The sequence below is a fragment of the Cupressus sempervirens genome, chromosome 11 (genome assembly GCF_028749045.1).
Source record: "Cupressus sempervirens isolate cs-2001-9-10 chromosome 11, ASM2874904v1, whole genome shotgun sequence".
NCBI lineage: Eukaryota > Viridiplantae > Streptophyta > Pinopsida > Cupressales > Cupressaceae > Cupressus > Cupressus sempervirens.
Window position 1 is genome coordinate 276799083 of NC_143128.1, and position 16700 is coordinate 276815782.

Below are 16700 nucleotides of genomic sequence, written 5' to 3' on the forward strand. Positions count from 1 at the left end.
TCTGATATTATAGTTGATCACAACATTTTAATAGCTTTATCATATTGTAACGCACTTTTTAACTACTTTGCAAACTTTGGATGGTATACACCAAAGGGTTGTTATCATTTGAATGCATTTCATATTGTAGGATTAGTCAATTTACTACCAATTTATAGTATTATCATACAACTTTCTTTGGCATTGAAAAAGATGGCATCATTGATCATTTCGGTCTAAATCATGCTAACAAGTTTTGCTAGTGGCTTGCATTGTATCCACACTCTGTGAAATAGGTGTTAATTAGGCTGGATTAGTTGCCTACATATTTTGGTTGACTTGCCACCATTCATCACCTTGCATATAGGATAGATAGCGTAAGGTTGAAGCATTGTGCGCTCTCAACTTGCCCACTTTGGGACCTTGGTGATAAATAGTGTGGAGGCATTGCATATTCATTACTTTATTGTTAAAAAGTTAAAAAAATGAAAATAAAAGGCAGGGTGGGCTATTACACTCGCTCTAGAGGGACATTTTTTTACAATTTTTTATTGTCTTCTCACACTCACTTGTAGAACTTGGGCTGCTAGGAATGTTCTTTTAAGTTCACTCATCAGAAATCTAAAGGCCTATATGATCTATGGGACCTATCTTTACGGATCATTTATACTTTCAAATCACATAATGATCAAACTTCGAGTTTATTAATTATTATCCTTTTTGAACAAAATGGCAATAATGAAGGGCTTGTTGTGTTGGAGAATTGTTTGAGCAATAGTGACTTTCTTGGTGAGATATAAACATCACTCAACTATTATTGTCAATAGACAAAACAACTTAAGAGCTCTAAAAGACTGTTTTTAAAATAGTGTCTCTTCAAATCATAATTATTGAGTGAAGGTTACTACTAGAGGGATTGTAAGTGTAGCACCCAAAATCATTCGTCAACTATGGAAAAATGACCATTATAATCTAGTTAGAGGCTAATGATATTTCCCCTCAATTGAACAAGCAAATAATCTGAAAGGCAAGATCCTCCCTCAAACATAGTCTGATGGAATGACTAGTAATGCATTAAGAGTTATCTTTCAAAGCATGATTAAATAAAGTGTACTTTGCATAGAAGAAATTACAACATCTTAACATTTTTCAAAGAGATTTTTGTGGATGGTTACATGCTATAGTCAATTTCCTTTACACTACACCTCTCTTGGAGAAGAGCTATTGGGGATTTCTTATCAGTCATGACTCACTGTGAAATCCTATGGCATACAATTTGGTTTATAACGATTGTTGTCCTGCATTTTGTCATCACAAAATGTTGGTAACAGCCCAAAACTTTTCCAAGCTAGTTTCGCATTTCTTTAAGTTCGAATTTGATATTTATTTGTTTAATGTTAATTGATTGCTCTATTTCAATTCATATATCAAATTGTTTTTTTGAAGGCCTTCACCAAGTCTTTTTCATTTTGCTTTTTGTTGACCCTTTGCTTGATTTTTGAAGCCTTCATCATCCGTTCTTTTCTTTTGAGTTTGTGTTTGCTTGTTTTTAGTCCTTCGATTTTGCTCATGTTGTTCATTTCATTTTTTCCTTCAATTCAGTCTAACCTAGAGGTAAATCGGAGTTGTCAGTAAATAGTTTTGCCCGTTTTAGTGCCTCGAAAGTGGACATTTTAGGTGCAACAGCACGAATTAAAAATATGATGTTATATTGTCAATTTGATATTCACTTTTTGTTATGTTTTTAAGTTACTTTAATTTTAAATTTTTAACTTAAAGTGACTATAGTGCACTTTATGTTATAATTTTAAATTGAGTTACTTTTTAATTTTTCACTTAAAGTAACTATATAACTATATAGTTTCAGTTTAATTTTTTATTTTAAAAATCAAATGTTTATTTAAATGTTACTTTAAGATGATGTTTATGTATTATATTTCATAATATCATAAATAAATATTGTTTATGACCCATTTTGTAACATTTTTATAATTTTAAGTAAATTAAATGAATTAAAGTCTTCATAAGTGGACCTTTTTGATGAGTGAAGTTTTTATGTTTAAGCATCTAAAAGGTGAGTTGCATTTTAAAATATGCTTCCTCCTCCAAAAGGTGTGTTTTTACCTATAAGCATGTTTTAAAATATGTAATGGCACCCAAAATGTGTGATTTTACTTGGATGCATATTTTAAAATGTGTATGTGACCCAAAAAGGTCTGATTTTGGACAAAAACATGTTTTTAACATATGCATTGAGCTTCGAAAGGTCCATTTTTGAAAAAAACATGCTCTTGCCCTCCAAAAACCTGATTTTGATCATAATTTGAGATTTTCTTAATGGATTTGCACGGGATTTGTTCCATTCGAGACATTTTTGGTTGGTAATGATTTCTCTTGCTTCTAAAATGGATTCATTTACCTCAAAAACGTTTTTGAAAGCTTCATGATGGACCACATTTTTGGAGAAATTTGCAAAAAATATCATTTTTAATGCATGTTTTTCCTCCCAACCAAATCGATTTGGCATATTTTGGGGATTACATTGCATTGTAGTTCATTTTTTGGTGTTTAATGATCAAAATGTTGTGATCTTGCAACATGAGAAAAAACGTTTTCGCCAAAAATGTCTTGCAAGCATGAACACTCAAAAATGTTGGAATATGGAGCATGATTAGGGTATGTTTTGGCATCTCCCAACAACTTCTCCTTATTTTATGCCCTCTCTCATTCAAATTTGATAAGTTGGAAAAAGTCTAAGTGTTTGGGAAGAATTTTTCAAACATTGGAGCATATTTTCCTTCATTTTTGCCACATGTAAGTAGACTCTTTCTTTCTTGCTTTACATTCATGCTTATCTTGTTGATTTTATGCATGAAATTACTTAATGGTTGCCATTTGTGAAAATCTTTGCCATGAAAAGTGCATTTTCCCTTTAAATATGAAGTTTTTACTCATTTTTTTGTTTTTGGTTCTTTCCCAAGTCCCAATTTCGAAGTTGAGTTTTGAAGTGCATTGCATCTTGGCATGTTTGAGTCATTTTCCAAAGGTACATTGTTTCTTTCATGTTGTGTTTTGTGCTTACTTGCTAGTTTTCTCCACTTGGAGAAATTACAAGTTCTTTCCCCAGAACTTGTTTTTGCTTCATTGCATGCGAAAGCATCATCATATTCCATGTTCCGTTTCCATGTCACAACACTTCATATCTCATTCAACGAAATGCGATTACATGTTCTTCATCCCATTCATCATCCGCATATGCATGTAATCTCATTTTTCGTCTCTATTTTCACCCATCTCACTTTCTGCTTCCATTCGCACGACATGATTACATGAAATGTCTTACGTGTAATTGCATCAAAAAGGTCTAATTTTGATTAAGAGTCACATTTTGAAAAGTCAAAAATATGTCATTTTCACCTTCCATGTACTTTGACTTCTCTTTTTCACCAAAAGTGATTATAAAACTCACTATCTCACTCCCATTTTCCATTTCCATTCCTCTATATGTATTTGCGCCTCCATGACCAAATTCATATTTCCGTATCTTTCTATGCTTCTCATCTCATCTTTCATTCGCACTCACATGTGAAGTGCATCCTCCACTTGCATTTACATCTCATTCCACCTTCCATCTCCTGTTACATGTTGTATTTATATGTACTCATTTTTCATGCAATAATGCTTTGAAAATGCTAAGTCACTTTTGAAATCAGCAATTTTCATTTGCACGCATTCTCATGTGTTTCACCTTCACGCATTCTCTTTCTATTCCATTTCATTTCATCTTCCATTTTCTCACTCTCATACCATTTCATTCTGCATTTCATTCATTCCATTCCGCTTTCTGTTACATTGCATATACATATGCTTTCTCTTTGAAGTCACTTTGTCAGATTTGAGAAGTCTCCAATCCATTTTTGAATCTTCATTGCTGATCTGAAATTCACTTGTATGGAGATTCCTTCTGATGATGTATTTGTGTTTTGGGATCTTTGTGTTGTAGCGCAAGCACAAGATATGTCGTCGCCATCCAAATCCAAAGGCAAAATGAAGTTTCAATATGATAAAGAATTGGCTCATGCCGCTCCTTCCTCAGTCATATCTGTTTTGGATAACATGTTGGACACAAAGGTTGCTCATGTGGATGTGGTTGATTTAGTACAAAGAGTTGAAGCTCCAGCTAGTAATGAAATGAAACACATTAAGAGAAGCAATATTCAACTGGTATCTACGTTTCCTATGGCAACTATAGAACTTGACTTCATTTATGGATGTGCACGGCAGTTTACTCCCAATACAAAGACTATCAAAGATGTTGATGGCAAGGTTATCATTAGCCTTGATCCTGAGACTATAGAACAAATCTTCAAAGTTCCACATAAATCAAAATGTGCTGATTTAACTAAAAGATCATCATTGGCCTGTTGGAATGAGGAAAAGAGTAATTATCAAAAGTATGTCAACCTTTACTGGTTAGACAATAAAAGAAGCAATTTTTCCAAATGGCCAAAGACTGTTCATCTGTCAAATTTCAAACAAGAGTACAAGGATTTCATCATCCTTCTCAACAGGATTTGTGGCCTTAAAAATTCTATTGATTTTGAGCCATGGATGTATAATTTCATATTTCAAATTATGGAGAATAAAGAACACATCTTTTGGGGACAACTCATCAGTGCTGCACTTATGTGGGAACATTAGTACCTTTCTACATGAATTCTTCTCTAGTTTACATTGCTGCTGCCATGAGATCTTTCTCTAGTCTTTCTACCAAAGGAGATTGTCTTCAAGTTCTTATTTGGGATTACTATGACCAAATCACTTTGACAAATAGTAAATTCCACTACAGAAGAGTCCAAGATGCATTCTTCAGACATTTCTAGTGCTTGTTCGATAAGCAGTTATCTTTCAAAAGAGTATCTGATGCAGCATGGGAGCAGGTGAACCAATATGGCTGTATTTTTCTTCAGTTTCCCACTTTCACATACTTGAGAGTTGAATATTTCAAAGGTGAGTCGTATACCTTACCTAGGTATGTTACAGATTGAATCATTCCGATGGAGCTAACTATACAACTCATGGATGTGCAGAGTGATCTGCATACTTTGCATAGGCCTGGTTTTGACATTACCTTAGCTAAGCCTTTGGCTATTGGCAATTATTCAATTATTTCTGTGCCTAAAGCAAATAACATGGAAGCAAAGTTGCAGTTGATTACCTTGAAGAAGTTCACGGCCAGAATTGATTTTGACTATCGAGAGATGAATTCTTAGATGAAAAATCCTACACTCATGTTCATCGCATCGAAGACATCTAGATAGATATGAGGACAGACCTTGACATTATGAACATGGATTATTGCAAATAAACCTTGTAGCAGATAATTGGTCTTAACATGTTCAAATCCCTTCAAATTTTCAGGTTGAAAATGATGGCAACATCCTTGATCTGGAGTTTCATCAAGCTGGCTTTGATAAGAAGTGCCCTTTTCCTATCCAATGGCAACAAAAGGAAGGTACATCTATCATGGACAAATTCAATCCATCCTAATAAACACTAACAAATGGTTGAAAAGTAAAGGCCTTAAAAGAGTAAATCCTAAGATGGGCCTAGACTGTGAAAGTTTTGGTCCTCCTAGCAGGAAATCACAATTGGAGATTACAGGGAAAGATGGTGCCTCATCTTCTGATGTCGAGGATTCCTTCAAATTCAAATCAAAGAGCAGAAAAGGAACTAAATCATCTGAAGTTCCTGAGCCAATTCAAGAATCGGTAGAAGAATCAAAAGAAAAATTCGAAATAGAATCTGATAAAGGATATTCAGATGAAGAAGGAGAAATCATGATCGTATCTCGTCAAAAGCCTGCACAAGCATGTACATCTTTTGTACATGAAGAGCCCTTTTTGCATGAGGTTGATGATGATGTGGATTCATTTTCCACTGTTTTCACTCCTTCCATTTCAGTCTCGGAGGTTAATATCATCGCTCTTCTTATTTCTTTTGTTGCTCCTCACGTCCCTATGCATGAACAATTTGATCACTTAGCAGATGTGTTTGAAGCTTTTCTGACTCTTACTAGTGGTCAAGTTTCCCAACTTGATACATCTTTGACAGGATTCGAGCTTTTTATGATGGAGTTTTCTCAACATGTTCCTATGCCTTTAGTAGTACAGACTGAATCTTGCTCAGTCTCTATGGATACACAATCTAAATCAATGCCAATGGTCTCCACTATGTCTGCTTCTGCAGATGAAAGTTTCAGCTTGTCTGCATGGTTGAGTAAAATAACAACAAAGAGAAGGAAAGTGGTTGTTCCTCCTGACAATCTTCCTGTTAAGAAGACCAAATCTAAATCTTTGAAAGATAAGATTGTTTCCAAAATTTTGATTGATTCTGATAAAACCAAATTTGTTGAAGTTGTTGAGCCCATGGTAGATAAACCTGTTGAGGAACTTACTCATTCTAACTACAAGTTTACTAAGGTTGAAATTGGAAAGCAATCACATTTGGGTTTCTTGCAAGATGCTCAAGATGCGTTGGCTAATGTATCAAAGAGCAATCATAAGCTTTGGGAAAAGAAGAATCAATTGAAACAAGAGGTCTCTCGTTTGAATGAGGTTATCTAGAAACAATTTTCTCAGAGTGTTGTTATATCTCAAACATCTAAAGAGAGAAGGTTGATTAAAGCCGCCAAGTCTTGGATACAGGAAATCATTTCTAAAGGAGTTCGAGCCGGAAAGATCCTTGGTGAATCTTTTTTGCTGATCTGTTGTAGTTTTATATTTTTAAATCTATTTTCCTGTTTATTTATGTTTTTCTTGCAAAACTAGACAAAAGTGCAGAAAGGTTTGTTTGTTTTTGATGGTTTTATAACATAGAAAGGAATAGGGAACAACAACCATGAAACAAGACTGAAATAAATAAGGTATTCAGTAAAAATCAGAATAATTGCAAACTGCACCAAGCAGATTTGTCTGAATTATAGAGCCAAGCAATAAATCCAGTACATTTCCCAAAGCTCACATACAAATTTGATGTCAAACTGGAAGGTGAAGATTGTTCTTGAATCCAGCATACATTTGGAGATGAATACAAACAATACTCTATACATCACGTGGTGTATCTGCTACAAAGGGCATCCCACAGGTTGCAATGAACTATGTCCCAATTAGAAAAATGATATGCCACACTAAAAATCCAATGAGAATTGATGCCTCTATCCTTAATCACCACGCACAATTCTTAAGAGATTCGGTGCCAAAGATTGCTGAGGGCTACATCCCAACCAATCACTAACCTAGGGTTTGCGTCCTAGATTAGAAATTGCCCATTCAGAGAAAATTCATAATCAAGTTGTCAAATATGCAAAAGATGATCTTAGAATGAAGCTTCTATCTCCTTATAACCCCTCTCAATTGTAAATCAAACCTAAGTGTCTCCAAGTGGCATTGGGTAGTGAAAGTGTTATAATTTCTTATTTTAAAATGGTCATGTTACTAGAAAATGACCTTTTTCCTCATAGATAGAAATATGTTCACTGAATTGCCCTAAGACCAAAGAGAAAGATTTAGAGAATTTCAAGACTTTCCAACAAGCTATCACACCATAGGATGCGCATCCAGATGAGACCAAAAACTCCTTATTACTCCAAAATGGCTAATAACTTAGCCTTATTTAATTATTAAATGCTAACTTAGGAAATATTAAAAATATAACCCAAATAGCCACAAAATGCCCAATTGACATCACAAATCATAAAATCATCCTATCACCTATCTATGACTGAAGTCGGAAATCAAGAATCCACTAGCAGTCTCATCCCTAAAATCTAGGGATGCTCCTAAAATTTAGAAAACAAGCCCTATCCCGCTAAAACTAAACCCAAAGAGTAATCTCATGGATACCCAACCCTGGGAAAGATCATACCTCCTAAAAAGTAGGAACTGCCTCCTAAAAACAAGGAATGTCTCCCAACTAATCAATAACTGCCAGAACATCAAGTCCCCAACACTAAATAAACATACTGGGTCTCTATCCAGCCCTGTTAACCTACAAGACCCCATAATAAGCTGACTCACATGTCTCTGCTAGACTGAGCTAAAAGAGGGGACATGACAGTCCTCCCCTCTTGAAGATACTTGCCCACAAGCAATACAACACTAATCCTCCACTATCCCAAGCAATCCAAATACAAAGCACTGATCGACCCCAAACCTGAAGTGTCTCGTCAAGACAAACATACTCCTCACTGTAAGGTGTAGAAGTGAAGTAGATCACATTGTCATAGTAGAGTATCCACCCCTAAATACCCTCGCACCCAAGAATCCAAACAAATGGCCATCTTGTCCTCCTATCAAAATTCAAACCAATAGCCGGTCCCAAAACAGTCCTGTTATGCAACCCATCCCAAACCTCATACAATCTTCGTGGCAAATCTAAGGCACCCACTCCTGTGTGTTGAAATATTGAGGGACATGGGGTTATGATCAAATTACTGTTACTATCTGAGTCCTAATCAGTAATCATACTCCTAGCTAATCCACCCTGAGACGGAACTGGGCATGCCTTGAGCACGATCTTCCTTCTCCCCACCATAAACTCCAATTGTCTCTTCCTAAAATCTTGGCTATATCTCCCCAAATATTGCAACCACCATACACCCAAAACTACATCCATGCCCCCTAGATCACACATGTAAAAGTCATCCATCAAGGTGTATCCCTTCATGCTTATGCTCAACTGTGGGATACCCTTGACGCATTGCAGTGTAAGACCATTAGCCACAGTCACATCAATTCCTGGAAAATTCTGTGCTTGCAAATCACATCAGTCTACCATTCTTGTATTTATAAAATTATGTGTATACCCATTGTCCACCAAACAATACACAGTATGCCCACGGATCATACCCGAGATGTAGAAGAGGTGAATCATCGGTGCACCTAGCAACGTAGCCATAGTCCCCTATGTTGCGATTGCTACCTCAGCATCTTCGAGCTCAATTTGGACACCATCATCTTTGTCATTTATATCCCAAACCTCCTCATCATCCGCATCTGATATGACCTCAATAAGATGTGTCTTTCCCTGCCCAAGGCACCTATGTCTCGATACCCATGGCTCCTTACAAGAAAAACATAATTTCCTCCTCCTTAGTTCATTTCTAGAATCCAAGTCTACTTTGGAAGGTGGAGGTGGCGTATCCTTATCCTATAAAGGAGGTCTCTATGGTGCCTGTATATTCCCCGATGGTTTTTTATCAGTTTGACAAGAGGTAGGAGTGGTGTCCAATCTCAATGTCACATCAATAGCATCCTTAAGAGTGGCTAACTAGAAAGCACGAACCAATCCCTTAAGCCTATCTTGCAATCCCTTAGTGAATAGCATCATAGTACGCTTCTATGTCATATCAGGTACCATAATTGCAATGTGCTAGAACTCATTAATATAAGCTTTTGCATGATCAGTTTGTCTCAGATGAGCCAACTCTCTATAGTAAAGTTTTGTATCCTTACAGTCAAACCGTGCAATGAATCGCTCAATGAACTTGGCATAGGAATGTACTAAGGCATGATCCTGGGTAACCAATCCATGGTGCCACCAATCACAGGCAATCCCCTCTAAATGCAACATAGCGAATTGAATAGCCTTATGCTCAGGCATGGGCTGTCATGAAAGATATATATCCAGCTTGTGAACCCAAGCTCGTGCACTCGTATCTCCTAAGCCATTATATGTAGCCAATGTGATCTTCTCAGTAGCTCTATTGAGGTCATAGTTCTACTGCTACTGTGGCAGTCTATAACCACGATCTCCCTTGAACCTAGTTGTATCTCTACGCTGTCCACAATACTAGGGAAGAGGGAAGACATCCCTAACCTCAAGGGGTAGATCTCTCCACTCAGCTGTGGCTGCCAAAGCTGACTCCTGGAACCCCACCTTTGGTGGTTCCACTTGTGCTGGTTGTTCACCTGGTATGAACTAAGGAAGCAATGGTCTATTTGTAGTAGGTGTATGATGGTGATGCCTCCTACTAGAATGAAGGGAGCTCCCAACTGAAGAATGAGATTGATGGCTATGCTGACTACCAGCCACTGAAACTGATCTACTTCGCCTGCCTCTGTGTCCATCCATCTCCAAACGCTCCAAGCTATCTTGTAATCTGTCTAAAGCTTGAGCTATCCTGGGTTGATTAGTGACTAGGGTCCGCACCATCTCTCTCTCTTCATCATCCTGATTCCCTATACCGCCCACTTGTTTTTCTGCCATAATAGGTTCCTGGTCTATTCCAAACCCTTGCTCAAGTTGAGCTCTCTTGCGCGTATAAAATCTGTGTATCTCAGCTCATGGATGCATAGATTTGTATTCAATCCACCAACTAGTGACTACCCAGATGCTAATATGAATTATCAAAACTTTTGATCTAGTACCTAGATGCCAAAATGAATTATCAAAACTTTTTAGCTAGTACCCAAATGCTGAAATAAATTATCAAAATTTTTTATCCAATACCCAAATGCCAAAATGAATTAATCAAAACTTTTTAGCCAGTACCCAGATGCTGAAATGAATTATCAAAACTTTTAATCCAATACCCAGATGCCAAAATTTGTTGTGACAATTTCTCACAAACCCTACAGGCTGGCAGGATGTAAGTTCTGATACCACTGAAAGATCCCTGATGGATCTCTTTTTTTGATCTGCTATAGTTTTATTTTTTTTAATCTGTTTTCCTATTTATTTATGTTTTTCTTGCAGAACTAGACAAAAGTGTAGAAAGGTTTGTTTGTTTTTAATGGTTTTATAACATAGAAAGGAATAGGGAACAACAACCATGAAACAATACTGAAATAATTAAGGTATTCAGTAAAAATCAGAATTATTGCAAACCGTACCAGGCAAATTTGTCTAAATTATAGAGCCAAGCAATAAATCTAATGCATTTCCCAAAGCTCACATACAAATTTGATGTCAAACTAGAAGGTGAAGATTGTTCTTGAATCCAGCATACATTTGGAGATGAATACAAGCAATACTCTATACACCACGCGATGTATCTACTATAAATGGCGTCCCACAAGCTGCAATGAACTACATCCCAACTAGAAAGATGATATGCCACATTGAAATCCCAATGAGAATTGATGCCTCTATCCTTAATCACCGCACACAATGCCTAAGAGATTTAGTGTCAAAGATTGCTGAGGGCTACGTCCCAGCCAATCACTAACCTGGGGTTTGTGTCCCAGACTAGAAATCGCCCATTTAGAGCAAATTCATAAACAAATTGTCAAATATGTAAAAGATGATCTTAGAATGAAGCTTCTATCTCCTTATAACCCCTTTCAATTGCAAATCGAACCCTAAGTGTCTCCAAGTGGCGTTGGGTAGTGAAAGTGTTATAATTTCTTATTTTAAAGTGATCATGTTACTAGAAAATGACCTTTTTCCTCATAGACAGAAATCTATTCACTAAATTGCCCTAAGACCAAAGAGAAAGATTTAGAGAATTTCTTGACCTTTCCAATGAGCTATCACACCATAGGATGCGCATCCAGATGAGGCTAAAAACTCCTTATTACTCCAAAATGGCTAATAACTTAGCCTTATTTAATTATTAAATGTTAACTTAGGAAATATTAAAAATATAACACAAATAGCCACAAAATGCTTAACTGATATCACAAACCATAAAATCATCCCATCACCTGTCTGTGACTAAAGTCAGAAATCAAGGATCCACTAGCAGTCTCATCCCTAAAATCTAGGGATGCTCCTAAAATTTAGGAAACAAGCCCTATCCCTCTGAAACTGAACCCAAAGAGTAATCTCATGGAGACCCAACCCTAGGCAAGATCATACCTCCTAAAAAGTAGGAACTACCTCCTAAAAAGTAGGAACTACCTCCTAAAAACAAGGAATGTCTCCAACCTAATCAATAACTATGAACATCAAGTCCCCAACACTGAATAACCATACTAGGTCTCTATCCAACCTTGTCAGTCTACAAGACCCCATAATAAGCTAACTCACATGTCTCTACTAGACTGAGCTAAAAGAGGGGACAAGACAGAACCATTATGGAAACATTTGCAATTTTTAGGCGTGTCAAAGAAATAAATGAAATAGAGAGAAAATTAATTTCTTCTTTGACTCAAGAAGCAGAAAACTTGAAGAAAATTCTTGATGATTGGGATGAAATGGTAAAATTTGATCTGGATACTTTGGTCTCATGTGACATTCTTCCTTCACATGAAATGTTCTTCAGATTTCAAGGGCTTATTGGTTATAAAGAGGAGACATTGAGAAAGCTGATCACGAAATTGCAAGTGGCCTTTGAAAATTGTCAAGTAGTTGAAACAAGTGTTGCTTATGATTTGGAACAAATGGAATGCCGTGTTACTAATGAATCTAGTAATCTTGTTGTTGCAGAGATAGTAAATTCAAAATATACAATCAAGATCAATGCTGATGTAGATTCTGAAGATTTTGGTTCACACATGATGAACAAGTTTGTCTTGTATAAATCCTTGACAAAACACTTGTTAGATACTATGGCAACAAGCTCCAAAGTTGTGCAATCGGCATATGAAAATGCAATTAGAGTTGAAGCCATATCGAAAACTATGAAAATTGTTGATCTTCCCACAGTGCGTGACATCACTGTCAAATTCAAGGCACCGAGAAACAATCTCTAAGATTGTTGTTTTTTATTTTATTTAATATTAGTAGTTGTAAAGAATGCATTACATGAAAAAACATAATTACATGTAATGCGAGTTGCATGTAACCCTTTATTTTTTTCTGTAGTTAGACTAGGTCAAATTTGGTTGAGTTGCTCCCACTTTTTCTTCCACCTTTTTCTCAACTCCTATGCCTATATAAAGGAGTGCTCCCTCATTGTAAAATCATCATAATCCTTATACAAGAGGGCTCTAGAGAAATTGTGCAAGTAGAACTTTGTTTGTGTAAGCACTATTTTGAGAAAAAGTGAATACAAAGGAGCATTTGATACTTAACTTTGATTAAGTGAGATTGTTATTTGTGTGAATTGTAAGCATTGTCTATAATTCATCCAAGTTGTCTTTGATTCATGTTATCTTGTGTTATTGGTAATTGTATCTCGTGAATTGAATAGAAAAGAGTTAAGAAGCAACTGAAGCTAGAGCTTTGACCAAGAGCAATTGTGAAAGTGTATAGCTAGAAGCTTTGCCTATAGCTTATATTTTCTTCTTAATTCGCAAAATAGTTAAGTTATTCTTACTTTTAGGAGTCTTTGTGTCTTAATTGTAAAGCTTTTCCATATAGAAGTATGATCGGACTTAGAGCCAAACCGGTACATTTTCAGCTAGCCTTTGAATTAGTGAAGGTTTATCAGTATCACTGTTTCCAGCTCTTGATAAAAGTGTAGCTAGAGATTCACCCTGCCCATTACTCACTCCAAAAGTAAGTGGATTCTTTCTTGAAAGTTAAAAAGAAAGGATATTGGTGACACCCTTTTTACAAAATCTCTTGACTTCTTGCTTAGCTTAAGAGTATCCAAGGAACAGTGAGAAGGGGGAGCCTTCCCTTTAAGGTAGGAGAGACTCTGTCTCACATGCTGTGGCTGGTCATCCTATTTTGCAACTGGATTTTTACCCAAAACTATCGGTTGCAAAATATCCACCCAACAATGATCAATTTTCTTTAGGGGACAAGATGCAAAACCACTTTTATGAAATATACTTCCTTTCTCAATATAAGAAGTTGGACCGAGATTATAATTAGGAAGATCAGATAGAAAGATACTTTAAAAAATCTAAAGCTATTTTTTCTGAAGATACTTCCTTTCAAAAAAGTATTATAATGTATGCAACTGTCAAAGCATTCTTTGCTCAACATTCTAGCATTTTTTGCTGGTCGGTTTCCACAGTTTTAAATCACGACCTTAAGTTCATTTTGTACTTCTAAAATGTTTTATTTTTTACTTGAGAATACAGCTTACTAGTTCATAATTTTCCATCGATCAAGGGGTGATGAAACCCAAATTGTAGATAGCACTCTTTTCATACCTTATGTGTGCATAATCATGATAATTCACATGCATGAGATGAAATTTTAGCATTTGTGAAATGCTCATACAATTGTGTTTTGCATCTCTTCATTCAAAATGGCCCATTTCATACCTCTTACTTTCATCTCATTGCAAGAAGTGTATCATAAATGTGGTCATATTTGGAAAGCCAGCTATATTTACAGCATCATTATATGTAAATATTTCATTAGTGAATATAAAGGTAGAGGAGAAGAGGGTACTGTAGTAGACCATTTAAACTTATTTATGGTGGTTTGCTTCAGATTTGCTGAATTAGCTAGACAATGTTTTATGAATTGATTTGAACTGTGCGGCTCCCTTGTTCTGTTCTCAAATATTCATGTGCAAAAGAATATCAAAAATGATACTTATTCTAAAAAGATGATGTGAAGTTGAACATATGTAGAACAGAAAATCTATTATGATATCATATACATCTGAAAAGTTCAAATATTCAACATTTGGCTTAGAAGATAGAATTCTTTCTGAAATGAAGGATATGAGTTAATTTAAACACTGAGTTGCATGTTAGTGTGCTATAAAATGTTGTATTTGTAATATTCACAGATGAAAGGAAGCAACAAAATATAAAGAATAAACTACCAATATGAGAATGACTGAAAAGTTTATTAAGCCTATGTTTGTTCATTATTATATTTCAAAATTAGTAGTTTCAAGGTGCAATAAATCAAACTTACAGTTGTTCCAACTTGGTCAGATCACCAAGCTCTGGCGGTAATGTTCCATTAAGATTGTTTGATGAAAAGCTCCTGAATTGGGGAAAAAAATCATGAGAAATATTGGGAGTCCTCACCATTTAGATACTACTTTGAACAATTGTAAGGCTAATTTCCTATAAAGAACATGAAATGGATAACCATAAACAGACTTAATAGAAAATTTCAGTTTCAAAAGAGTAAAGCTTATGATATTTCTTGCAAAGCAAACAGGGATATAATATATGCAGTTCACACAGAAAAATTAGTTGGAATAAATTATCAATCAGATCTAATTGTTATGTAATTTGGTTCATCATGGTTGTATCTGTTTTGTTGTAGCCACTCTAAAAGTTTTTTATGATCCCTGGAGGATTATCTTCATGTAGCCTGATCACTGCTATCTTATATTAGATTGATGAAGAATTGTAAAGGTATCTATGATGGGTTGGAAAATGTGCCAATTATCTACGAAGTAGGATAGAAGCTGAATTTTGTTTTATACAAATTCTGTTTTGAATTTTCTTTTGGAAGAAAAGGTGTTAGAGACGCATTGTGGTGCACAAAAGCCATTCTTATTAGTACATGATGAGCCCAGTGATGAATGAAGCAGTCCTAGAAAGCTTGAAATGTTTTTGTTTAGAACACAAACCCTGCTGAATACAACAAACTAGCATAATCATTTATATTGGAAGATAGACCAATTTGTATATTGTCTATTGTCGTTGGTAGAAATTGTGTATCAGCCGACAGGTCCCTTTGGGAAGGTTCTGGTTATGTAGTGACACGTTGTATGTGGCCGACAGACTCCTTCGGGAAGGTTCTTCGGAAAGTATTTATACTCCCTTCGAGAAGCATTGTAATCATCAGATCTTATCAAGCATAATATACTGTTGGCATACGTGAAGTTATGCTATTCATATCTATTGTCTGTGCATTGATTTCTTACCCAGTACGGTAAACATTTGGCACCGTTGCCCGATGGACCTGGTACACAGGCAGGCGAATATGAATTAAATGCTGAATCAGTTGAACAAAGATAAGAATAAGCTGAAGGAAAAGGATGACATACACATCGCGCAGGAAAATTTAAATCTGGCACAACAGGCTGAACGCAGATGGAGATTTCAGCAAGTTACCGACAGACACAGAAGCACTGAACAATTGTTGGAAGAGACTCGACAATGGCTTGATTTGGTGGAAGAAGCGAGGGAGGAGTTTCTGAACTTGCATATGCCACGGGAAGAGACTCCTGACGGAAGGAGATCGACTCGCACAGCTCGAAGTGCCGAGGGAGCACGAGCCTGGAGTGATCTCTTCGTCCGAGATATACTTTCGGAACGGACAGATTCGGTGGACGAAACCTCTTCTTCACCAAACAACACGGAAGTCGAAAATAGCGCGGGTGTTGCAAGCAACGTAGGTGTTGAAAATAGCGCAAAAGTCAAAAACAACGCGGGTGTAGAAAACAGCGAGGGTGTGCAAAACAATGCAGGTGTTGAAAACAGCACGGAAGTCGAAAACAATGTGGGTGTAGAAAATAACGCGGGTGTGCAAAACAGTGCGGGTGTGCAGAACAGCGTGGGTGTTCAGAACAACGCGGGAGCTCAGAATAGGGCTGGTGCTCAAAACAGCACAGGTACACAACAAAACCCCCAACATACAGTGATAATGGCAGGTCCGAAAGAAAAGTTGTCTAAATTTGATGGTGATGAAGCAGTTGATCCCATTCGACATTGTAAAACATGTGAAATGATCTGAAGAGCGAATGGCATAACAGATGCGAACGAATGGATCCGACAGTTCCCGACCACCCTATGAGGTGTTGCGATTGATTGATTTACTAACACAGATCCGCAGAAATTAGACACTTGGGATAACATTAAGAAGGAGTTTTGTGCAGAATTTCAAATATTACATGATGATAATGA

General features: G+C 36.3%; 1 protein-coding gene and 1 long non-coding RNA gene across 6 annotated transcripts in view; one reads left to right on the forward strand and one right to left on the reverse strand.

The window, feature by feature from the left end:
* LOC149529187 (putative LRR receptor-like serine/threonine-protein kinase At1g56130) overlaps positions 1 to 16700 on the reverse strand; it is a 256167-nt gene that overhangs the window by 167883 nt on the left and 71584 nt on the right. For 3 of the 4 annotated variants that reach the window (XM_089811094.1, XM_089811092.1, XM_089811095.1), the window contains one exon: positions 14752 to 14823. The exons of the other annotated variant lie outside the window; for it this stretch is intronic. In XM_089811094.1, the coding sequence (XP_089667220.1) occupies positions 14752 to 14823 (72 nt within the window). The remainder of the gene's footprint in view (positions 1 to 14751; positions 14824 to 16700) is intronic. 4 annotated transcript variants of the gene reach the window in all.
* Positions 1 to 16700, forward strand: part of LOC149529188 (uncharacterized) — a 164059-nt gene that overhangs the window by 131705 nt on the left and 15654 nt on the right. The gene's annotated exons all lie outside the window — the stretch shown is intronic.